Source organism: Taudactylus pleione, unplaced genomic scaffold (genome assembly GCF_031769625.1).
Source record: "Taudactylus pleione unplaced genomic scaffold, aTauple2 ptg000040l, whole genome shotgun sequence".
NCBI lineage: Eukaryota > Metazoa > Chordata > Amphibia > Anura > Myobatrachidae > Taudactylus > Taudactylus pleione.
The window spans coordinates 15,291,632-15,318,510 of NW_028284442.1; the positions used below are offsets into that span (position 1 = coordinate 15,291,632).

Genomic DNA, 26,879 nt, shown 5'->3' on the forward strand with positions numbered 1-26,879 from the left:
CCGGCAATCACCGGCTACCGACCTCTGCCTAACAGGATTTTTAATAGACACGGCAAGGTATACTCGACAGCTGGAGACCTTACTCCCCCGTCTGTCACGGTGCTACAGTGCTGTTTGCATGGATACATTGCCCACACTGACTGAGACGCAGTAAGGTAAATTCAGCCATTGAGGATTTCATTTCATGTCTATCATTATATTTCAGCGCTATCCGCTAAGACACACTGCACGCCACATTTGAGAAACCCATGGTTGAGACCTGCTCCCCCCATACCTTAAGGGGGGCATCCACTACACGATTTTAGCAGGCAATTGAACAATAACGAAGTCGTTATCGTTCAAAAAGAGTTTATAACTCGTGCAGTGTTTGGTCATTAACGATAAACGATGCGCGCTCCCGCTGGTCGTTTGATCGTCTCGTCAGTCGACTGAACATGCAGGTCAATTTCACTTGATCTATTAAAGATTGTTTGCAATTCGTTCAGACTGAAATATAACATTTCAAGGGAAAAAAAATCAAGGAAAAATCGTTTAGAGATTGGACAGGGAGTAGATAGTCTAGTGGATGTGCCCCTTTACTTCTAGAAACTATTGCAGTGTTAAACTTGGTGCTGTTATTTAGTTTGGGACTGATTTACCTTTGTATTAGAGTGCCGTTGAGCTTGTACACAGCCAGTGGCTCTGTCTCCGGAATTCAACAGAGGGGAAAAGGAAACATACTCCCTTACTAACAGCACCCTAATTCGTAACTGTGTCTAAACACTGTCTGATCTATTGATGTGTTAAGGTCTGAATTTAATATGCAGGGTCAGACCTGATACATTAATATCAATTGGATAAACAGTAGCAGGCATTTTTGAATTACTGGATACTAATGAAACAAGAGACAACTCCCATATAAAGGATTACAAATTGTGCTGGGACTAATGCATTAAGTGTGGTCTATTTGTATGTTTGTTTGATGAAGTGTTACTCTTTCATTGTTTTATATTAGACAAATTTAATCTTAAAAATAATAACTATGTATAAACCAGACTTCTCTTTCTGATCAGTATTCTCAACTTGGTTATAGCACAATTTAGTTTTAAAATTATCTATGGTTCCTGAAAGATCTGATTTTTCCATTCACCTACAATATAGCACTGTAAATTAAATCATATTTACCTGACCAACTTCAACAAAAGAAAAATCACATGAAATGCCACAAAATCACAATCTCTTTTCCGCGTGAAGTATGCAGAAACGGCACCAAAATGAAACTACATTTTTCACGTTACCTGTTAAAATGTCTACTTATCTGGGCTCATGTCTTCCTGACAAGAGGTCATACAGGGGCTTCTTAAGAGAGTAGGGGGCCCGTGTGCATTCCCCTGCAGAGCCCCCTCCTGTCTCCGTGGCGGTCGGCAGCCGACTGACGTGGCTGGCCGGCCACAGCAGCATCAGTAGACTCTTGGCACTAGAGTGTGCCCAGAGTCTACTGCACATGCACATATGTTCGAGAAAATCCAAATACAAGGCAAGGAAAGTATCCAAATAGACAAAACCTAGTCAAATTGTTAAGTAATCAGCTGTGGTGACTCCAGATGTGGGGCTACAGTACAGGGGAGCCACACCAACTGTCACCCTAAATGCTGCCAATCATCACTGGCAGTTGGTGTGGTTCCCGTATTTGAATATTAGACTGTGCTGCAGCCGCACCTCTGGAACTGCCACTCATCCCAGACAATGAGCTCACAGTCCAACAGCACATGGGACATGTTGCTTTGTCACCAAATCACCTCAGTCGAGAGGAAACATTTTACTGCTTCTCACCCCCTTAAGGGGTTAAATTTAGAAAAATCCCTGCTTACATCAGACCACTGGAAGCAGGGATTTGACAGGACTACTTATTTTCTACTAAAAATACTGCTTTATGCCATTCTTCACCACTAGTGCAAAGACGCTAATTAATGGCAATTGTGCGAACTTAAGTACCCCAAATTGTTTAATTAGGGCTAAAATCGGGCACTACTATATTGATCCCCAAAGTTTCTGCATCTTTTTGGGGGAGATCAGGATTTCCCCGATTCTGACACCACTTTTCGCCTGTTCTGACTTCTCGTATCTCCGTTTTCACAACTTTTGGAATTGACTAGGGCGAATCGCAGGTACGTGCACGATTAGTTTCCGCGTCTAAAATACACGATGTAGGCGAAAAATACAGTAGGTGGAAATGTATCACGGGTGCGAAACTAATTGAATACAGGCCAGTGTAGGGGTTACAGGAATGGGAAGTATGTCACAGGTTCTATTTATTCAATGTCCAACATGCTTTAGCATATGGCTGGTACCTTCAAGGTGGTGAGGCATACATTTTATTCATATTTATCATTTGCATCAGTAGTGTTGTTTCTGGAAAAGCAGACCACTGGAAGACTAAGGGGTATATTTACGAAAGTGCGGGTTTCTAGAAGTGGAAATGTTGCCCATAGAAACCAGATTCTACTTTATGTTTATCTAGCAACTTCTAGAGATAATAGCTAGAATCTGATTGGTTGCTATGGGCAACATCTCCACTTCTAAAAACCTGCACTTTAGTAAATATACCCTTTAGTCTTCATAATATGTAATCTTTAGCCCTGAAACGGCAACTTTGTAACACCAATGTAATAGACTGAGAGCAAGGTAAATAGCAACTGAAAACAGAAAAAATTAAATAAAATATATATATATATATATATATATATATATATATATATATATATATATATAAAACTTCAATAAATGTTTCACTGAAGAAAAAAACCCCACACACTCATCATTCAGAGAACATTCTCTCTGTGCCTGTGTGGGTTTCTTCTGGGTGCTCTGGCTTCCTCTCATACCCCAAACATAATGGTAGGTTAATTGGCTCCCAACAAAATGAACCCTAGTGTGTATACGTGTTAGCATGTGGTAGAGAATATAGATTGTAAGCTACACTGGGGTAGGGACTAATGTGAATGGCCAAATGTGTAGAAAACCGCTACGAAATATGTGCGTGCTATATAAATAACTGGTAACAATTTAAGAACTGAATACCTAGCCTTACCCAAGGAGGGAGGGGGAGAGCATACGTCATTTATAAGGCCACTCAATATTAATCTGAACCATACAATAATTTCCCATCCACCCGATTTATTGACTTGTTCATCCATTTACAAGGTTACTCCAGGTTCCATCCAATGAGGGCCAAAACAGGGTCTATATAAATAGAAGTCTTCCTTCTCCCAAATATGTAAGTTTATGTAGGTTTTGTACTTGACAATCAACTGCCTTTAAAACAGGGATAGGCAATATGTGGCACTAGCACTCCAGTGCCAGTAGAACTGCACATCCCAGTATGTTATTTGCAAGCCCTAACAGAAAAATTGTGGGAGCTGCAGTTCCACAACAGCAGTCTCATTCATTCACACAGCATGCCCTGAAGTTATAGCTTGCTCCAGAGATGGACAAGGAATAAAAGGTCTGTGCTTATAACCACTATAAAAAAAAAAAAAATACTCCTTAAAAGCAGTTTTGACAATTTATTGGCAACATAGTAATAAGAATATCATTAACAAACTAGAACTGCAGTTCCTAGGATGTTAAATACAATGTTAGATAAACTGAAAAAGTATATCAATCAGTGCACCGACTAATGATAAAAATGAGTATCCAAAAAGAAAGTCCCAACTAATAAAAAAAGTGTATCTGAAGAATGACTTAAACATACAAAAAAATTTGTTCTATATCAAGATGTATGAGTGTACATGATTAAATTCAGTAAAACAAATATGTATATACACACCATATATAATGGTGTATTGGTAACCTTTCCCCACCTTCAGGGGGGTAATCTCCAGCAAATGGACCTGAGTAGCAATGTCACTCACCACTCCCTTGGGTGGAAAAGCACAGGTTTCCAGAAATCCTGGCTTGCAATAACCCTTGGTTGCTAATCCAGTTTAATATAACTCCTTTGGTGTGGGAGTGAATGGTAAAACAGCGTGGTAGGTCTCCAGCAACTTGGAAGCCTGCTGATAATCCACGCGCTCTGCCAGCAGAATAAACACCAGAAGAGCACGGTCAGCCTCCGCAGTGCGGCCTGCTTGTGACTCCACGCTGCTATCTCCTATACTTTCAGCTCCCGCTCAGTATAAGGATCGGCGGAGGACCCAGACAGCAGCACCAGCATGTGATCAGTCAAACCAAGGTAGGTATGCTGGTTATAAATGGAATACAGCGGCTGAATGGAATGGTCCAGAAAAATGGCCTTGATGAATGACCTTTTGATAAAACCCCTGTTAGAGGGGAGAAAAAAGTCAAGGGAACATCTTCGTATCTGCAGTATTGCAGGGATTCATCAAGGCCATTGCACTGGACTATTTCATTCAGCCGCTGTATTCCATTTATAACCAGCATACCTACCTTGGTTTTGACTGATCAGCTGCTGGTGCTCCTGTCTGGGTCCTCCACCGATCCCTATACTGAGCGAGAGCTGAAAGTATAGGAGATAGCAGAGTGGAGTCACAAGCAGGTCGTACTGCGGAGGCTGACCGCGCTCTGCTGGTGTTTATTCTGATGGCAGAGCGCGTGGATTATCAGCAGGCTTCCAAAGTTGCTGGAGACCTACCACGCTGTTTTACCATTCACTCCAACACCAAAGGAGTTATATTAAACCGGATTAGCAACCAAGGGTTATTGCAAGCCAGGATTTCTGGAAACCTGTTCTTTTCCACCCAAGGGAGTGGTGAGTGACATTGCTACTCAGGTCCATTTGCTGGAGATTACCCCTCTGAAGGTGGGGAAAGGTTACCAATACACCATTATATATGGTGTGTATATACATATCTTTTTACCGAATTTAATCATGTACTCATACATCTTGACAAACAGGAACATTTTTTGTTGTATATAAGTCATTCTTCAGAAACATGTTTTTTATTAGTTGGGACTTTCTTTTTGGATACTCATTTTTATCATTACTCAGTGCACTGATTGATATACTTTTTCAGTTTATCTAACATTGTATTTAATATCCTAGGAACTGCAGTTCTATTTTGTTATTGATATTCTTCTTATTATGTTGCCAATAAATTGTCAAAACAGCTTTTAAAGGAGTATTTTTATAGTGGTTATAAGCGCAGACATTTATTCCTTGTCCATTTGCTTTTCTTAAGGGGTTCTGGCAGTATCCCTTTAGGTCAGCTGCTAATATAATCCACCTATGATCCCTGGCTAAAGGGCGCACCACTATATCACTTTTTCTTGCTCCAGAGATATAGGGGGCAATTAAACTCTAATGCTGGGTACACAATAGACTATTTGCAAAAGGGATGCACGGAAGATGCTGGTGGACGGGATCCCAGACGTCAATATACCGACATCAGAATCCCGATGCCTGTCCACCACTATCCCGAACAGATCAGGATACAGATACAGATGTTGGTATCCTGAAGGTAAGTATGCGGGCAAGTATGAGGGTGAGCCCATGGATGATGGGGGGAGGTTAGGGACCAATCGGGAAAGGTTTGGGTTAGGCTGCGGGGAGGGGAGGGAGGGGGTTAGGGTTAGGCACCACCGGAAGGGGGGGAGGTCAGGGTAAGGGGGGAGAGGGGGTGGGTTAGTCTACTTACCTACCAGCCCGTTGGTATGTTGAACATCGGGATGTCACTGACTTCTGACCGCCGGCATCCAGACCACCGGAAATCATACAGATTCCCTTGCAAACGGTGCCATGGTCATCTACATTTTCCATTCACTCCCGGGCAAACGATCTAGTGCATACACACTGTGCAATCTTCCAAACAATTGAATTAAATATTGTGCACCGTTTGGTGGTTAGATTGTTAACTATATAATGTTAACATATTGCCTGGTCGACCGGTAGAGCATACACTGCACGATTTGCAGAAAATTGTTAACGAGATTGTCAGCTTGAGCTGCATGTAGGGAAGACATGAAGATGCGACGGACGACGCAGGAGCGCGCAAAGTGCGTACACACTTGCTGATTTTAACAATTTCGTTTAGATTCGTCGGAATCAGCCAAATATTTAAAAATATAATCTAGTGTGTATGGGGCTTTAGACATCACGTCTGCCAGCACCTGGGAGTTGTTGGGGGAAAACTAACCAGCACTGCCATAATTACAGTGTAAGGAGCATATGTATCAAACTGGTTTTTACATAAAATTATGCAAAAAAATGCAGTTTCTGCATAATTTTATGTATCGATTCTATGTACTTATGGCACAATGCAGGCGATTTCACAGAAATCTCTGGCAAAGTGCTAATTAGCACTTTAGATTGCTGTCCCCATTATTATCAATAGGGACTACGATCTGACCTTTATGTACTAAACTCCAGAAAGCAATGCTTTTCAGAGTTTAGCGCCGGTAGTTTACACCATCTTCAGATGGTGTAAACTACTGTTTGCCTATGAGGGCTCCCAGTGCAGGAGAGAGATCTTTCCATCTGTCCCCCTGCAGCCCCCGGCCAATCCAGGAAGCTGATGCTGTGCGCATCTGCAGTGTCAGCTTCCCCCGGGGAAAAATTTCACTTTAGTGACAGCAGTTACTGCAACCAATGTCCCTGCGAGTTCCCGGTAGTGCATAGCTGGGATACTTTTCTAAAAAAAATTCAAATACTCCCAGCGAGTTGTAACGTTAATAATCTCGGCAGTGCTGCGATTAATACATAGACCCCCCATATACTGAAAATATGGGCAGGGATTTGAATAGTCACAACCAGCTAAAATATGTATTAACAGTTATTTATATAGCACTTACATATCATAAATCAATACAAGAAATAAATACACCATTATATTCTGATATTCAGATCCAGGAAAGCCATAGTTACAGCAGTGTGAAATAATATTTGACGATAATGTCCATTAATCTTTTCCTCCTCAGCGACAAGCAGAACTATGTTAAAGGTCTACTGAAGGTTGTACTCTCCAGACTTCAGTGCTTCAACAATTTTCAAAGTGGGGGTGGGAATGTGTCACAAAGACAGCTGTATTTGATCAGATGATTGTCGCACCTGTCCAATCGAATTGACCTGCTGACAGTTTGCCCACCTTTTTAAAACGCTCTGCAGTCCATAAAGCACGAGACAGCCATGCCCATTAGTATGTATTACATAGAGTAAAATACTAGCCAAGCAGCAACTACTGATCAAAGCAGCCCTCAGACATAAGTACACTGGTTTAATTTTGTCAAGAGAAAAAAAAAAAAAAATATTACATTATAAAAGGTTTAATGCTAAAGAATAAAGTGATCTCCCTCAATTTACCAACCCTGCAGAAGAATAGTAACTCGATAGAATATGCAACATTTATTGCCTTGCCATGAAACTTAACAATTCTTTAAATGTAACTTCAATTTAAGATATTGCCATTTATAGAACAAAAAATAAATAAATACTAGCAAAAAGGCTCCTCAAGGTACAGACAAATGGTGTTTCACTGAACATTGCTATCCATTAACAAGACAGGGACAAAGAAGTGGACGATTACCTTGAACAAATTAATTCTTCTGCTTTAACAAGCTCCAACATGTAAGATAAATGTACGCTATCCAGTACATGTTAAAGCTGTTGCAAAAGGAGAGTTGTTTATTAAAAAAAACAAATCATGGATGTTTTCTAGCATAGCCTAAAAGGCATGGGTAGCAATTGTTAACACTGACTGACCGCAATAGGTGAAAAGAATACCACCGGCTTTAATTTATTTAGTTTCCAAAATATAAAAAGTATGGAATGACTTGTATCGATTATATATCGACTGCATGTATGCTTTTACATTACATAGTGGTTTGTGGTATATTAAGTATATCAGGAAAACCTTTATCTATATTTTCACAGCTTGCAAATTTATTTTGCAACTTTTAACAGAAATCATGGATGAATATTGAATATTTACACAAATAAAAAAGGCACAGCTATTACTCAAAGGAGAAAAAAAGACAAACAAAATCGATAGATTTGTATTACCGTCATTTGGTGACGTCTTCAATCTACTGCATATGCCATAGACATCTCCATAGCAATCCTGTATTTTTTGTACTGCATCCGTTGATCTCAATTCCATAAGGGTCCGGAGCTCTTCAACGGAGATCCCAAAATCTCCACCATGATTAGCTTCATTTATAGAGTTTTTTACACCACTATATGCAACTGAATTGTTTGCCATTGTTGCCACTGAAAATCCCTTGGGGTAGCCAAGTGAGGACAGTAGGGAAAGCCAGTTGGAAACAAATTTTATTTCTTCAAAGTTGATGAAACAACCCTGTTCTTCGAACTCTATACAGAGTACATTTCAAAAGATAATCAAAACTAGACTTCCACAGATGTGTCTTGAATACTGTTCCATGGTAAACTTTGCGATTTCATGTAATTGCATCCAGAATGCACTAAAAGAGAAAAAAAAAAGGTGTTTAAAAAAAATAAATAAATACACCACTAGATAAAGCATTCTAGAATACAAACACCACTAAAAGAAACCCAGATAGTAATTACTGGACAAAACCATGACATGTATGGAAATAAATGCCATCAATGCAAAAGTGAAAGTTTACTTATAACTCATTAGTTATCACTTCTGTATTTAAGTCAAAGGAATCATTGAAACAGTACTGTTACAAGGTCAGAAAAGACAGGGAAATGCTTGCAGGCACACGTCAATGTATAAAAGGGTCTTCTTGATCATCATTCCAAGGTGAAAAAAATAAAAAGGTACCATAATTGAAGTAAACGTGTCAGAGAGTTTGATCTTAAAAATGTATGCATAAAGGAGGAAATGAATCATACACGATCACACCAATTACAGTCTAAGCAAAATAATGATTTGTTATATACTCCCAACATATTCTTCCTCATTACACATTAGCTGTGTTCCCAGTGAGGTTTACGGCCATATTGCTTACCTACCACAACCACCAGTCTCACTATTATAGTAGCACTGTGAGATGGAAAATACAGTAGTCTAACATTTGCAGCATCATTTAACATGTCTTAATGGCTATCAAAATGAAATGTAAGCACTTGATTGCATGATTATGTGTTTAGTATGTGGTCTTTAAAATATAGGCAGTTTTTACAAATCATACTCAAACCTGGGAGGAAGAGCTTTGTTAGCATCCAGTGACAAACTCCTCAAACATGTGCCTAATATAAGCACAACTATTTTGGGCAGTGTACAGCAAACACCAAATGTCTTAAGCTAGTTTGTAACCCTGCAATGTAGGAGACAGAAAGAAAGACAAGAGATCCTTATGCCAAATGATCCTAGTATCATATTCTACCCAAGAAAAGAACACTTGCCATTTGTCTTTTAAGACATGCACTAACAGGGGGAAACAATGTCAATAGGTTTTAATTATACATTGAATATTGATAATAGTTTTTTTGCCAGTAGATTCCAACCAAATTAAAAGTCTCAGATTCACATGGACATTTAAAAAGGCAATTGTTAAGTAATTTTAAACCACTGCCTGACTGAGATTAAGCCTCTGCTGCTGCTATTCTCTGCTAAGCATCTGACCTTCAACTGCACATTATCAGCAGTGAGCTTCCGCATAAGAAATGGCTCCCTAAATGATTATCTAAGGAAAGCTTCTTGGTTAATCTAATTAGTTCATCTGAGGCCTCACAAACCCATCTAGTGTGGACTTACAGAACACGGCAAAAATTAATGCTTTTCCCCAGTTATATTTTTCTGGCACCCCACACCTATATGTCAGGTGTAAGGATTTTAGACCAGCCATGTTATGAGAACGCAATAAATTTATCACTTCAAATTTTGTATCTCTTTTAATTGCAGGTTGCCCAATAGATAAATTAATAAGGTTATGAATGAATAATATATTCGATTGATACATCTCAAGCAGTAAATTAACCTAGGGTTCAGTTATCAAGCAGGTCATGATACATGACGATCCATGGCTAGTAAATGCACTCCGCTATGAAAAAGGTTCAGATGGCTGCAAATTCTGTTTAAATGAGGGGTCCTATATATGAATATTATTATTATTTATTAATCTTTCCATTTATAATAGATTAGCATGTAAACAATTACGTTGGTAGAAAAATAGAATGAATGGATTTTTATGGGCTCTTTCCCTACAAATTCACACTGAAAGTACAATATTACCAGTTATTTATATAGCGCACACATATTCCGCAGCGCTTTAGAGAATATTTGGCCATACACATTAGTCCCTGTCCCAGTGGAGATTACAATCTATATTCCCTACCACATACTCACACACATACATACTAGGGTTCATTTTTGTTGGGAGCCAGTTAACCTACCAGTATATTTTTGGAGTGTGAGAGGAAACCGGAGCACCCGAGAGAAACCCACGCAAGCACAGGGAGAATATACAAACTCCACAGAGTTAGGGCCGTAGTGGGAATCGAACCTACAACCTCAGTATGGTGTTTTAGTTAAAATGCAATAATGCAAAAACACTAAAATAGCTATATAGCATTATACAGATTTCCCCAGCGCATGCATAAAGGGGCTTATCCATTAGGCGACCTGAAAAACTGAACGACTAGCGTTCAGTCCTTCAGGTCGCCAGGTGCGGTGCCCGCACTGAACGTCATTCAGTGCAGGAGACCGACCTAGCTGCGAACATATGGAACCTGACGATAGTCATCAGGTTGACGAGCATGTTCCACAGATAGTCGGCGTTGGCAAGTACCCAGCGTGCACGCTCATCGCTGGTCCTTGCTGGCTATCCATTAGACGAATTTCTGAACGTTCTGACCAAAACCTCCTTAGTTTTGGTCGGATCATTCACTAAGTCGTCTAATGGATAGGCCCCTTAAGAATAACCCCAAAAAGTATTATAAGCACCACATGATAACAGTACAGCAGAGCAGTACAACACTACTTCAATAAGCTAGAACATTTGCCAAGTCATACAGAATCAAAAACAACATGTAGCAATAAAATCATAGTCCAAAAATAAAATAAAAACTCTCACTGCTTGAGGAAGCAGTCAGGAGTTGTGGAACGTGTCCAGTTTAACCTATCAGTGAGAAATATTTTCTCTTATTCTTAGGTTTTATTTTTATTGTATTTTATGGTCTATATGATTTTATGCATACATGTTATTTTTTGAATCTGTATGAATTTCTACTTAACATATTTGTCAAGGGCAGTTTTCACTGTAATGCCACGTATCCACTACACAACATTACTGAGCGATTGCACTATTACGACATCGTAATTGTGCAATCAATCTGTAATAAGTCTGCAAATCAAGCAGTTAAAAGTAAAAAAATGGCCAGCAATGCGCACGCCCACTGGTCGTTTTTGACATCTATCATCGCCCGACCATGCTGGTCAACCTGACAATGTCATCAGGTTGACCATGTTCGGGGATGATTGAAGTGCCTACACTGAACGTTCAGTGTAGGCACATCAGACTGTGAAACGACTGAACAATTACAATGTCGTAATCGTGCTCTCGTTTCACAGTCTGTAAGTGGATACGCACCTTAACAGTCAATATGCAGCTAAGTACAAAATGTATAATATAATAAAAACAGAAACATAATGTACTAAGGGGTATATTAACTGGAGTGAGGTTTTTTTTTTTTTTTTTTGAAGTGGAGATGTTGCCCATAGCAACCAGATTTTAGCTATTATCTTCTAGAAGTTGCCAGTTAAATGTTAAGTAGAATCTGATTGGTTGCTATGGGCAACATCACAATTTCTAAAACGCTCACTTTAGTAAATATACTTGTAAAAATGCCATTTATAAATAAATTAAATTTTAAATCCTGTTGGGGTTTATTCATATGCTATAAACTACTGGTTATTTTTTCTGAAGCTACCAGTTCTACTTTATTGATCTGTGACATCCTCCCAGATATATGATTATTATTTATTTATTACCAGTTATATAGCGCACAGATATTCTGCAGCGCTTTAGAAAGAATATTTGGCCATTTACATCAGTCCCTGCCCCAGTGGAGCTTACAATCTATTTTCCCTACCACATGCATATACATACATACTAGGGTTAATTTTGTGGGGAGCCAGTTAACTTACCAGTAAAGTTTTGGACTGTGGGAGGAAACCAGAATACACGGAGGAAACCCAGGCAAGCACAGGGAGAATATACTAACTCCACACATTTAGGGCCGTAGTTGGAACCGAACCCACAAACTCAGTGCTGTCAGGTAGTAACGCTAACTATTACACCGTCTGTGCTGCCCACATATCTGCCTAGATGGAAGAGTAAGAAAATGCCTAGTTACAGTCTCTACCTAGTCTGTCTCTGTGTATGTTTGTACCCTCCCAGTGCCAGTCAGTCCTTTTGCATTCCAATTTGTACTGTTAGGGTTGGAGAAAAACATATACCTCCTTAGGCTGCAGGTACAGGGTAGCCTTTGACACCACCCGTACACCCTGAATCTCATTGTCTCATACATGTTATGACCATGTCGACACTTCAACAGTCAATAACACATACCAATCCTCAATACTACTGAACCTTTACAAAAGTGTGGTCAATAGCAACTACAAATTAGACATATTGACTACTTACTCAAGCTGCACTGCTTCATAGCCATTTTATTCAATGCTACATTAGCAATGTGTTGCATAACATATCATAGGAAAAGCATATAGTAGTGGTGGCCGAAATTGGGTGTAGGGTAGTTCGCAAACAAGAGCTTCCACCACAGGTGTGAAGACAGCTCAACTTGCTGGTGTTTCATAGAGATATAGGAGCCCATTTATCACTGAATATAAAACCCCCCAAAACACCAGTTTTCAGGTGTTTACCTCAAATATTAAGTATCCCCCTGATGTATTAAGGAGGAACCGCAGCAGGTATCTCCAATACCGATTGATCCCTCCATTACTGCTGGCAGCCGCATCCCCTTAGGTTTCTATGTGGTATGCGATGCTGCCAAATTTACCAATATCCCTATATTGGCCCCCTCAGCTAACACCATCTGAAGTGGAGTTAGCCGCTGTAGCCTATGGGCCATCACCCTATATACAGCCAGGAGAGGGCTCCTCCGGAACCCTCCCCCGCCAATGGCCACCAGTCACCGGGACTGCGCATGCGCAGCAGCCTCGGCACTGGCTGGCAGCTCTCCGGAGACATAGCAGGAACGGGCTCCTTTCGGACCCCATGTCCCGAATGATACATCCGGACGAAATTATAGCATTGCAATGCGATCATGGGCGGTACCGACATGCCTTGATCGTATTGCAAATGCGATTATCAATAAATGGGGGCCATAGTGTTGTACAGTACATTGGCATGGTATTTCAAGTGTAAACCAGCAGCAAATACAACTGTTGACAATAACACAAATCAGCATTCCTGTACATCAATACAATTTGCAAAACAAAACAAGTAACTGCAGATCAAATATAAGCAAGTGGAGTTAGCAATCAGATGAAAGGATGGAATGGGTATGAAATACCGGCTGCAGAGTAGCCGCCGGTTCATATCCCAACAGCTGCATCCCGAAGGTTCAAAATCCCGACGGGCTCGTATGTATATTTAACCCTCCCTTAGTGGTGCCTAACCTCCCCCCAGTAATCCCTTAACCCCTCCCTGCCCACACCCTAAACCTAACCGTCCAGGGAGGGGGGGGGTAGGTGCCTAAAATTCCGACAGTCAGCATCCTGTTCGTTGGTAGATTCACTACATCCCGAAAGGACAGCTCCTGATTCAGGATGCGATTGGCGTGTCGTAAAAAGGTAGTATACAGATGTGTCCTTGCTCATCTAGCCTCAATACGTCTGGGTGTGAGTGAGCCGCCAGGTCCAGTACAACTCTGCTAGCGTTAGGCATCTTTCTTTGCCAAAAATGTGTCTAGGTTGCAATGCAACACGACCAGATGACAGAGTCTGTAAACAGAACTTAACATGGAAAAAAGCTGTGGCCACTGCATCATAGCATGAAGCAAGACTCAGTCGCACACAGATCTCCTTTAGTCGGGCTAACAGTGCACTGAATTGAATAGCCCCGTGAACTCCTTCCCGGCGCTATCAGCACCATGCTTAATTGAATCGGCCCCTAAGAGAGTACATTTTTTTCTGCTTCTAAGCATTAATTATGAAGACTACCTACCCCATATATTATTGTCAAGTTTCAAAATTTCAGCTTATATACACATATGCTTTAAACCACACCACCCAACTATCTGCGGTGCCTGATGTATGTGACCACACCATTTAAATTTTAAAATAAATATAAAACATACAGCTCTGCACTCATAATTGCACTCCAAACTGTATTTCGTTTAATTCAGGGAAGGTTTGTTCTAAAATATTGCAATAATTTGTCAAGCCGTTCATCTACGTCAAAGTCATCCCTACGCTGACTTTCAAAAACCTGATACAAGGTATCACTCAGATATTATACAGACTAGGCTTTTATCATGCGTTTAGGTCATAACACACGATTAGTGTATCTCATAAAACTTCCCATACTGATGTAAAGCACGGTGAAAGTAGTGAATATAATGAGGGATTATTTTGCAGCCAGAGGAACTGCACAACTTGCAAATCTGCCCTCCATGAACTCCTCTGCATACCAGAGAATTCTAAAGGAAAATGTGAGGCTCTTTCAGACACCTGAAAGTTGGTCAAAATTAGATAATGCACATCATGAAATCTACAGCTGAATGGCTGAATAAAGGGTGGAGTTGGGCAGAGGGAGAGCAAAAGTGACCATCAAGGATTTGGAATAGTCAGTTGCAGGCCTCAATCTGATGTTGGGGACCTTGGGACCTTAAATAAGCTGTGCCCACATCATCAGTGAACTGAAGTAATGTAAGGAGTGGGCCAGAATCCCATAAATAAGAGACATGGGCAACTGAAACACAAAGGGCTCGATTCAATTCAGCGCGATGCTGAAAAGCCTCGGGAGGGAGCTCCCCGAGCTATTCAATTCAGCGCACTGTTTGGTCCAACAGTTGCCAGTAAAGTCGGAAAATGCCAGTTCTCGTGACTTAACCTGTGTGTTTAGTTGCGAGAACTGGCATTCTCTAACTAATGTGCTGGGCGTGACACTATTCGTGCTGAGCTAAGCAGGAAAACAGCCTCGTGGCCGTCACTTTTGCCAGATATCTCCTCGCACCTTTCAGGGGCTATTTAGCATCGCGCTGAAGTGTGTGTGTGTCCTCTCCTAAGGCCATAATACACCAGGCGACATATTGTCCGATCCTGCGATGGGATTGGTGAATGCCAATCCGCTGGTCAGAAATGCCGACTGGCGGCCATCGATGTTCTCCGATCCGCCGGAGGATCGGTGAAGTTATATATGTTAAATTTCACTGATTTGAAAATCACAACCATATTTTGATCGTGATCTGCAAATCAGTGAAATCCAACAAGTTCATTGTCACAGATCCTGCAAACCGGCATCTCTGCACGGCGATAGGTCGCTGGTTTATGGGCCCCTATATACACAAATTGCAATTTAGATCTGGCACAGGTATAAACCACCTCAGGTCTTCATGGATACAAAGGCTGATCCTTCTGATGTTGCTATTCTCCACTCATATTCATCACAGATATCTCATTTTATGCCAGTACTTCAAAGCCACAAGCCATTGTTTATTCTGTCAGTGCTCGCATTAAAGCAATCTCCAAAAACTGTTACAGACTAAAATACTTGCATTAACATTTACCTGCTCATAGGTAAACCAGCAAGCATCAATTCAATTTGAATGAGGCTGCTAAATTAGGTTACTAAGTTTTATACAGATTCTCTCCGCTTTGCCACAATTTAAGTTAATATATAACATAATACTTTAAAAAGGAAAACTCCACGTATGCAGTTGGATGAATAAGGGAAAGTTAAGGGTATAGGATACAGTAACAATACTTGGAATTTGGTGAGGGGCAAATCCTTGTCAGAGCAAAAATCATAACTTGGATGAAATTCTTACCAAACCAGCAGTAAGCTTATGCCTTTTATATAAATCCCTTATTTAACTTTTGGATTACATGCTGAAAGCACCTCACCTTTTGAATCAATTTACATTAGTCAAAAAAATAAACAGATGAAGCATATCTACCCACTATGGGTAATTATATTAATATCTGAGAGATGTGCTTACATGCACAACTATGAATGTCAAGGTTCTATCTAGAATAACTGACATTAGTACATTTCATGCCCAATATTTTATATTCTTGTCACAGTTGATTTATGTAAAATCACTGAATATTATAATCATATATTGGCCTGTTAAGCACCCCTATACCAAGAGTAATACAGATGGTGATTAATAACACTGCAACTTCTACAGACTTGTGGACCAATAATACTCATGGTCGTACCTTACACCTTAATTACAATCAGACTCCTGTATGAGAAATGAGGTGTATAATTATTCATATAGTGCTTGCCTGAAAAGCAACACCTTACCTCACCTGCCACAATTCATATGGTCATCATATTGGGAAAAAAAAGCCAGCTAGGAAATGTTTGCTAGTGGCAGATGCTGGGAAGATGAGCGGGGAATATGAAAAATAACTAAACCTGTTTTAGAGTAGGTTACAGGTCTACTTCACAGCAGAAGGAGTTAATGCAATTCTAGAAGAAAGCAGCTTACATGCTAGGCGCCAATAGTTCGTAATTGTTAAAATTTAACAATATCTGCAAACATTCTTGAACAAATTTTTCGCTGTCTCAACTAAAACACATTAAAAGTTGTCAGTTAATGGTTGTCTAATGAGTTTGGTGTACAAACAAATAGTCAAAGCTAAGGTCTCAAGTTGACAACACAGGATGGACTGACCAAACTAATGGTGGGTACACACTGGGCGATATTACTGAGCGACTGCACGATTACGACATCGTAATCGCGCAATCGCTCAGTAATCATCCACAAATCGTGCACGGTTATGTCGGAAATGACCAGTGATGCGCACTCCCGCTGGTCGTTTCCGACATTGTCCATCGCCTGAACATGCAGCACAATCTGACAATAACGACAGATTGGCATGTTCAGTAATGATGGACAGTGTCTGCACTGAACGACTGATCATTCAGTGCAGACACTACAGGGGATCAGGAACGACGGTACGATTACGACGTCGTAATCGTACTGTCTTTCCTATTCGCCTTGTGTGTACACACCTTAAGTGAGAACCAGAAATTTGGCCCCTTAGGCATACTAGCCACATCCCTTCCACTATCACTGAGGCCAATTTATGCAGTTGGAAGATACTTGTCGTACAGGCCAACAGCCAACTCCTAACAAATACATTTACTGAACTGACCAATAAGGAGTCTCACAATAAAATCTCATCATACTTTTGGGCCAGTAGGCCAATACTGACTTAACTGTACCAGCGTATGTTAACACCAAATTGCATCCTTAGCTAGAACAGGGGAGGATTTGGAGTCGTACATCAAACAAGTTGAACAGTTTTTTGTTTTTTTTACATTCTAAATATTCTAGTGTAGAGTAAGGTAACCAGACATGAGTAGCCTCTAACATTCATAAGGGATACTCATTCTGTAAAGGGCCCCATACATCACGCGGTCGTATCCCCATCCAACCATACCACAGATCAGCAGCCATCAACCGCCAATCTATCTGGGAAATTCTTCATGTTACAAACCCAGATTTGCCAATCCCCATCACCATGAAGAGTTAGTCTGGGGCACTGGAGGTCTATCACTCCAAATGTACCTTGCGCCACACCGCACACTGAAAGGGGGTTACATAAAAAAGCTATAATGAACAAACCATGCATGTCTAGAGCAGTGGTTCTCAAACTTGGTCCTCAGGACCCCACACAGGTCACATTTTCCAGGACACCCAGCAGGAGCACAGGTGTGTTCATTACTCACTGACACATTTTAAAAGATCCACAGGTGGATCTAATTATTTCACTTGTGATTCTGTGAGACCTGGAAAACATGCAATGTGTGGGGTGCTGAGGACAGAGTGTGAGAACCAATCCACTGTAGCATTAGTTGATTAAATTATTTTCCATAAAGTAACAGTCTATATTGTCACATATGTCTTTATATTGGCAAGATGAGGGCAGTTATTTTTGTAGCTCCAGGCAAGGTACCTTTAAATAAAGAAAATTAAAAGGTGCCTTACGCACAGACAGACTGCGATACATTGTCCTAGGTTCACTGGAAGGTAAGAAAAGTCTGACCACTTGTGAACCTATATATAGTGATCCTGATGTACAAGGTTTACACATGTATATTTTTGCATAAACTCAGACTACATTTTCACTTGGGTGGGTACATTAGTAAGGATATTGCTGCAAAGGGGGAAGCATTATGATGCAAAGTAAATGGAGGCAAGACAGAAGTTAGATAGTAATCTCTTCTATTTTTGTTATCTGCTATTTGTCGTACTTGTTACTCTTGTACTTCATTTAACATACTGTTCATGATACAAGGATAATCTAAGTGTGGTCCATTAGACAGACAAAAAGATTGACAGCGTATAGGTCGACACCAAGTGGTCGACACGAACAAAAAGGTCGACATGGGCATATGTCGACAGGTGTATGATCAACATTTTTTTTTTTTCTAACCCTAATCTGCACCCTAACTATCCTTTCTAATGCCTAACCATAAACGTCCCTCCTAGTTCCTAGCCATTAGGGTAAGTGCTTAACCGTCACTCCTACCCCTAAAAAAAGGGTCAACCCTTTGTAGTCAACAGATTGCTTGTCGACCTTTTATCAGGAACCCAGAAAATCTGCTTCTAAAAACTAGACATGAGCCAGACTCAGATCCGAAAACGAGGCAAAACGAGTCATCCTCCCGCAGTTGAATTCTCATGGGATTTGGATTATATAAAGGTCCCGCAATCGGCACCATTTTCACTCCGGCTGCAGAGAGAGAAGCTAGCAGACGTGTAGTCACTGTCAGTCACTCAGTGTGTATGTCCAGTCGGGGTCTTGGCCTGAAGGCTGCTGCTATGTTGTCCATAAAGGGGCTTAGGCTGCAGTATATAAAGGGCGGCTTCCTTCAGTGGGTGCTGCAGCTACTGTGTCACTTGTCCTATCAATTAACTGTGGCTGCTGCAGTGTTGTTGTCTTGTCCATCAGGCTAGGTCTACAGTCCATAAAGGGGTGCCATGTTGTCCAGGGGGTGGTGCGAATCCCCAGTGTAAAAAAAAAAAATTGTGTGCGCACGTTAGCAACTTAGCTGCGCTTTTATTGTTCGGTGATACTGCCGCAGTTTATCGTCCACGTATGCGACACGGCAGGGATGCTTTGTTGTCTATAAAAAAAGGGGTGCTGTCTGTGTTCATCAAGAGGCTGCTGCCTCATTCAGGGGTGCTCTTCCCCAGAGTAAAAAATCAAAAAGTGCTAGTGTGCGAAAGCAACTTAGCTGCGCTATTATTATTTGGTGACACTGCCAGCCAGACCGCAGTTTATTGTCCACGTATTGTGACACTATGGGGCATAATAAATTTGGAGCGAAAAGTCCGTTGCCGTCATCAGAGGATTTGGCTGCGATAAAGTATCGACAAAAACGGGACCCGGCGAAAAGAAAATCTGCGAAAAGTTGTGTCAGTTTTGGGGAAATCAGCCTGACACCCCCCAAAAGATGCTCTGACCTGGGGGTTCACTATGGGTACCACCGAATAGTCCTGCTAAAGGTATTTGAGGTCTTTAAATGGTCTCAATAGGTACTATTTAGCATATTTGGGATAGTGGTGAAGAATAGCATTTAACAACTTTTTTTGGACATATAAGTAGTCCCATCAAATTTGGGGTACTAGCATATTTTATAGTGGCTAATGTGAAGTTTTAAAAATCGTGAAAAATCCACCTGCCCCCAAAATGAAAAGTACTTTTTTGGGGTGTCCTGTGGTCCTTTTTAAAACATTTTTTAACACAGAACACCTTTGGGGAACTGTCCAATGGGTATAGGGTGGTTATTTAAAGTTGCATCCCCAAAACCTCAATTCTGCACTTTTTTTCGCCACCTATTCATAGGCGATACTTCTTCACTGGGTCTGATGCATTGACTTTTCGCACCGGCAAAAAGTTGCAAAAATTTAATACGGGGATAAGTATCGCCGCTGATTGAACACGGCCCTATAAGTCATAGCGTAGTGCGTTATACTTCATAAAAAATATTGTGACACTAAGTGGCAGCGCAGTGTTTTACTCATAAAAAAATGGTGACACAGTCATAGCGCAGTCTAATATTCAACTTTTTACGCCTTTCCTCAATCGTGAATAAATTATTAGTCTACACACATACTACAAGACCACAAAGTGCTAAATAACATGCGTTCTATATAAAACATAATGACGACATCAGTGCAGTGAGGTGTTTTATTATTTTCTTATTCATAAAACATCTGTAGGTCGTTGATACCGCAGAGTAAAATTTAAAAATTGGTACAAATTGACACGTGTGCTGTACCCCACTTCATTCGAGAGGAAAGCAGGAACCACATACTAGTGCTGGAGCTGCTGCCAGTGCCACCAGTCATGATGATAGTAATCTACTAAAGCCGATGCCCAAGGGCATATAGGCTTAAGCAGGGCATCTAAAATCAAGAACCAATCTTTTACAGAGGTAAAGAAGAAAAAAAAAAAAAAAAACATCAAAAAGGGAAAGTTTGCCGCAGAAACACAAAATTGTCAATATGCCTTTCACCACATGAAGTGGCAAGGAAAGGCTAAGGCCTTGGCCTTTATTTATGACTGGTGGTTCTAGCTCTTATGATGATGTAAGCACAAGTGAACATGCTGACATAGAAATCAAGGATGCTTCCATGGAAGTGCACCAGGACCAGCAGGATATTTGTGTAGCCGACGCTAATAAGGATGTTGTTAATGAGTATGTTGTTTGTGTAAATCAGGCACTAGTGGAAGAAACAATTATCGCCCATGGTAAGGAAAAGACCATGGTCATGCTTGGGCACAAGACAAAAAAAAAATCCACTTCTTATGTGTGGAATAATTTCTACCAAAATCCAGACAATTGTCAAGTCACCTGTATTTTGTAAAGCCAGAGTAAGTAGAGGTAGGAACCTTAACCATCTAGGAATCTCCTTCCTGTTAAGTCATCTGCAGCGTATCCATCCAAAAAGTTTTTGTGTTTTGCGTGGACCCTTCTGCATGACCAGTGGGTCTTTTGGGAAAGCTTTGTTTTTTTCTCAGCAGATGCACTTGCTGGAGAAACTGAAGGAGAAGCCATCGCTGCATCATGTGCCACTTGAGCTGACAATTTGCTTACCAACCGATTTTTGCATCTCTTCAGATCTGTGTCCGTTGGGAAGAACACAACGTAGAACTTAAACCTTATGTCTTAAATCTTGCGTTTGCTCTGTTCAGCTTGTCCACATATCTGTTGTTAAGCAGACAGTGCATACAATGGCATTTTGGAGGCCACTAATTAAGTTTTTTTTTAATGTCCCTGAACAGGTTGGGAATTGCTTTTCTAGTGAAGTGGAATCTTGATGGGATTTGGTAGCGGGCACACAGGACCTCAACTACCTGTCTAGAACCCACTGAATTATTGGCAGATGGTAGATGCACAACTATACAAGCATAGATGTTATGGCGTCAGTGATCAGCTATGCAACTGAGTGACGGCTGTCATACTTACTCCCCCTTACAAAGGACTGTTTAACAGTTAAAAAAAAAAAATTAAGTACTACTAGTAGTCTTCCTGGTCCCCTTTTGGGATGAAAATCCACTCCAGGCAGCAGGCATAGCACTCAAGGATTCTTCTGGGGCAAGGAGTGATGTAAATGAGTAAAATATTTTTTGTAAATGCCTCCCCTCCTCCCTCAAATTTGCTTCAATTAAAATTTACTACCAATCAAATCTTCCTTTCCCTGCCTTCAACTACATACATACTTCAACTCCTTCAGGCCTCTTGATTAATGAAAATGCATGTTTCCTTAGACGCCATTTTGGAAGTTGAACTGCCACTGCAATCTTTGACATGTGGTTGCTGAATGCCAAAAATGTCCAGAAATGTTTATGCAGGAGATGGCCACAGACATCTCCTGCATGCCACTTTAATTTAGAAAAAAATATATATATATTCTGAACCACCAAGTTGATTTTGTGGACAAAACATGGGCCATATTGTTCACCCATGCTTTCCCCTCCTTCCTCATAAATTTGCTTAAATTTACTACTAATCAAATCTTCCTTTCCCTGCCTTCAACTACATACATACATAATCTCCCTCAGGCCTCTTGATTAATTAAAAAACATATGTTTCCTTATGTGCCATGTTGGAAGTTGAACTGCCACGTGTTTGTGCTGCCCACTGCTGGCGCTTAGCTTAGTCAGCCAGCTAGCTAGGAGCAAATTTTGGGCCTAAACAAGATGAAAACAATATTGTGAGCTGTGAGGTGGTCAAAAGTGACTGGAAACGAGTGGAAAGTTATGTTATTGAGGTTAATACTGTAGGAACAAAACAAAACAAGATTTTAGCTGCTTTTAGAATAAAATAAAAAATAAAAAAAATACAGATGCGAAACCAACACACGCAATGGGTGGTTTTGGCAAAACCAATACCAGATCCAAAACACAAGGAGATACGGATCCAAAACACGGGGGTCGGTGCACATCCCTAATAAAAACACTAGTGTGTATCCTAAGTTACTAAACCAAACATTGCAATTTCACAACTGAAATTTAAACCTGTTACTTGCATGCAAAACACATGCATTTCTTTATTGCTGTAGAACATTGTTCAACATTGTCCCTAATGGCATATCTTAATATATCGCAGTCTCAGAGGTTTGAAAGTAACCATGTGCGTCACTAAGAACCTATTGTCTGACAAGCTGGAAAATAGGTTGTCTATGAAACGAGAAGTGTAACAGCAGTCACACAAATGTGCAGTGCATCACTAACAAAAGAAATGCCATCATGCCCTTACAAACATTCTCCAGCAATAGGAAATGCTTGCCGTGTTAAAAATCATCAAGTACATACATATCCGTGCACCAAAACATGTACTTCTATTCTTTCCACTTATTTAACAATATATCGTGCAATTTAGTAAGTGGAAAAAAAATAAATAAAATAGGATGACATTCTGGCTTTGGTTAAATAGCAAAGTACAACTTTAGATTTCTTTATCTAAAAAAACATTTCAGATTGGCATGTTTTGGTAAGTATTAATTTGTGAATGTTAAGTATGATTAGGAGGGATAGACTTAATAACAATATCTATAATCTTCAAAGTGTTGCTACAGCATTCAAGTTCATTAAAAAGCAATTTCTGCACTTTGTACCAAGCTCACTGGAAAACCGTAATAGAAATGTGTGAACATGTTTCATGCAGAATAATGTTGGCTACACAGGCATAGATTTTTATACAAGTTTGGCTATTCACTGCAGTGTGAATCACTACTAAATTATTAAAACGGATTCAGCAAAACCGGAATCTAGGTCAGTCAATATATAGAAGGGGTAGGTCAAGTTAGACAGATAGGTGAGCAGCCGGTTTTCTACCTGCAATAAGGTGGTTATGCCCGAGAAAGCACATCTGTGTAGTCACTTCACAATTGTAGCCAAATCATTGCGCCTCCTGTTCAGTGATTGAACCAGCAATCTGACTGCTAACTGTAGTCAAGAATAAAGCTGTAGTTTCAATGGAGTCACTAAACAATATCTATACACACACAGACAGGGGGTTGGGTAGCCCTCAATAACAGATACCAGCAGTTGAGTGTGCCCCTGCTGAATTTATATACACACACACCTATATATTACACACATATCTAGATATGAGAGGAGCAAATCACTTATCTTGACAAAAGTTCCAAGCTAGAACCAAAACATTGATTCACTATGCTGATTTGCTGAATAAAAAAAAGTGATTTGCTCCTCTCTATTTAGGCGAGTCCATCCTTTTTGTCTATTTACACTCTAATTTCTTTGATTTATTTGGAGCATTGCTGCCCAGTCATCTGACTTGAGAAAGAGAGAGGGAGACACTCACTAGTTCTCATAAGTGGGGTATACACTATACGAGGTGTGTACCCATCAATGGAACAATACATCACACGCACCGTACACCGCATGATCTGGTGTACGATGGAGCGATACATTAAGTCACTTATTGCATAGTCCCATCTGCTACTCTGCGATGAATGACCATCGCGAACGATCAGGCGTATACACTGGACGTTCCGTAAGATGTATCATTCTGATCTGCGACGTAATTTATTGTACGTCAAATCGTATAGTGTGTACCCAGCTTGAGCCAGAACTCAATTCACAAGCTGTCACGGCTCTAGGGAAGCTGTGCCCTGCATGAATCAAGACATTTGTCACCCTTTCATGCACTGATGCATTACATGCCAATATAAGGAGCTCTCTGCTCTGATCACAGACCCTAACCTCTAACGGATGTCCTAGGAAGCTGTGTGCACAGCCCAGCATTTGGGGCACCAAACTCAAACATGCTCAGAGGAAAACGGATCTCTGATTAAGCGGTCTCAGAATCTGCTGGGAGCAAGAAAGTACTCAGAGTAAATAATGTATGATCACTTACCATTTGAGTAAATGCAGTGGATCAACAAGGCAGTGAGAAAGAGGAAGGGTGAGTGAGGGGCAACAATATACTGAGGATGGGATTTACGGATCCAGGAATTAGGAGCTAATAAGGACTAAAGATTGGTTGGGTAAATAAGGGTTTTATGGATTGGGGTAATTTTTTGTATGTAAATAGAGATATGATAAAAGGACACCTGTGTATTTGGAGATAATGGAGACCAAAAGGGAAGTGATAATACTGAAGAGGGAGGTGAATAGGTAAAAGGAGTGGTAGCTAATGAGATAGATTTCAAGTATGACAACCTACAGTATTGGCCTAATGAAGTAAGAGTGAAAAAGGAACCCTTGGTGCATAGGGGTTTTTTTTTTTAAATACATCAAAGTAAATGTTTTGTGGAAACATGTAAGTATATATATGCACCTTAGTTGGCACTTTACCCAGTACTTCTTCCATTAGCACACAAAGGGGTCAATTCAATTAAGTGAGACTAATGCCAGGTACACACTAGTGTGCCTGACATCTTTTGCAATTGGGCCTGGCGGTGGTGCCAGCATTGGCAAGTGCATACATACTTGCCGATGCCGGCAGCGACTGAACAGCGGGGGCCATGCTCCGATAACGATAATGTCCGGACGCCGCAGCGCGCATAGTCAGCTAACATAGCGGGTATGCACACGTCGATGTGGACGGTATGTCGGCCTGATCCGCCGGATCGTGCGACATATCGTCTAGTGTGTACCCAAGTGAAGTGGCGTCCGAGAGTAAATGCAGCTATATGACACACTTATGGTACCCTCCGGACTAGATTAGGGCTGCATACAAAAATCTACAAGTTCGGAACGAGATCAAGCCGTGTGGAGGGAGACCAGTTCAGCTGCCATCCATTGCCGGCGTTTCTACTCAGCCCTTCTTGCTCCTAATTTAATTGACTCATAGTATAATTGCGTTTAAAAATAAAAAAAACAAGCTACAAAATAAATTTTGCATTAATAGACTACAGAAAAGAGCTAAGCATTTGGATTACATTTTCTTTCACACAACAGCATATTTGTCCCAGGTCTTGAAGATCCTGTTGTATTTGTTCATTTGTGGCATTGTTGTACAGGTATTGCCTTTAATGGCTAGTAATAATGGGTTACTGTGCTATTGACCAAAACTCCTGCAGACAATTCACTTTTACAGCCATTTATATTATACCATTTTATATAAGAAATTCACACAAAAAAAAAAACAAACACCACAAAATGGGGTGGACATTTATATACTAATCACTGCTATTAGACTGTTTAGATAAGTAGTTCTCAAGTACCACCAACAGGTTTATTTTGCGGGGTCAGTAATTATCCCACCTGCTTCCACAGACAGAAATCCTCACATGGATACTTTATGGTTGAGGTTGAGAACTACTGGTTTAGATAATTTATGCTGCTAGCACATGACAGGAATTCACATAGGAAAACATTGCTGGTGAAAGTTAAAATTATGCTCTATTAATAACTTGTGGCTAACCAAATAGAAATGGTGCAACCCCCTCATTATGAAAACGGATTTCAGATGCTTTGTGAATATAAAGGACCTAATGAATAACTTGTGGTGCAGCACTACTACAAGCAAGACGTGCTAGGTGAGAAAAGATAGCAATAGTAAAAATAAAGAGAGTACAGGTGCCCATAGTTGGGGAAATACAAGTGGTTTATTATTGGCTGCTTTAAAAATTGTAAGCTCTCACGAGCAGGGCACTCTTCAGTCATGTGCTTTCCTTCCCTGAATTATACAATCATCTCCTCCCCACTGCACCAAACCTTTGTGTTCAGCCAGAGCTGCTTATTTGTGCATGGTGACTTGCTGGTGCAGTAATGTTTAAACAACTTGTAGTTCAGGTTCTGCAATGTTTTGCACTGCAAGTCTCAATTTTTTTTGCTCATGTACTCTGTAAAGCTGGCCATGCACCAAACAACTTTCCTCCAAACATCCAACTAGTTGGTTGGTTGGAATGAAAAACCGGTAATACATGGGAGCAGATGACAATCAGCAATTTGCTCCCAAACAACGGAAAACGGACGAAAGCGGTTGTTCAGACAAGCTTTTTTAAATCAGATTTAACCAACTTGCCTGAATGACCTTATTCGTGTTTTCTGGTGTTTGGGAGCAAATTGACGATTGTCATTTGCTCCCATGTATAACCGGAATTTCATTCCAACCAACTAGTCGAATGGTTGGAGGAAAGTTGGTCTGGTGATTGGCCAGTTTATCGGGCTGCGGACCCCCTGTAGCACCAACAAAAATATAAAAGTGTATTCATTCACACTATAAAAAAAAAAAAAAAAAGGACAGACTGCCAGACCATTACTATTAAC

At 40.5% G+C, this 26,879-nt stretch overlaps 1 protein-coding gene across 6 annotated transcripts in view; it reads right to left on the minus strand.

Annotated features, from left to right (window-relative positions):
* The window catches only part of ATP2B1 (ATPase plasma membrane Ca2+ transporting 1), a 164,096-nt gene that overhangs the window by 110,599 nt on the left and 26,618 nt on the right, over positions 1-26,879 (minus strand). For all 6 annotated transcript variants that reach the window (XM_088454402.1, XM_088454401.1, XM_088454403.1 and 3 more), the window contains exon 2: positions 7,997-8,415. In XM_088454402.1, coding sequence (XP_088310528.1) covers positions 7,997-8,195 — 199 coding nt within the window. In that variant the 5' untranslated portion in view covers positions 8,196-8,415. The remainder of the gene's footprint in view (positions 1-7,996; positions 8,416-26,879) is intronic.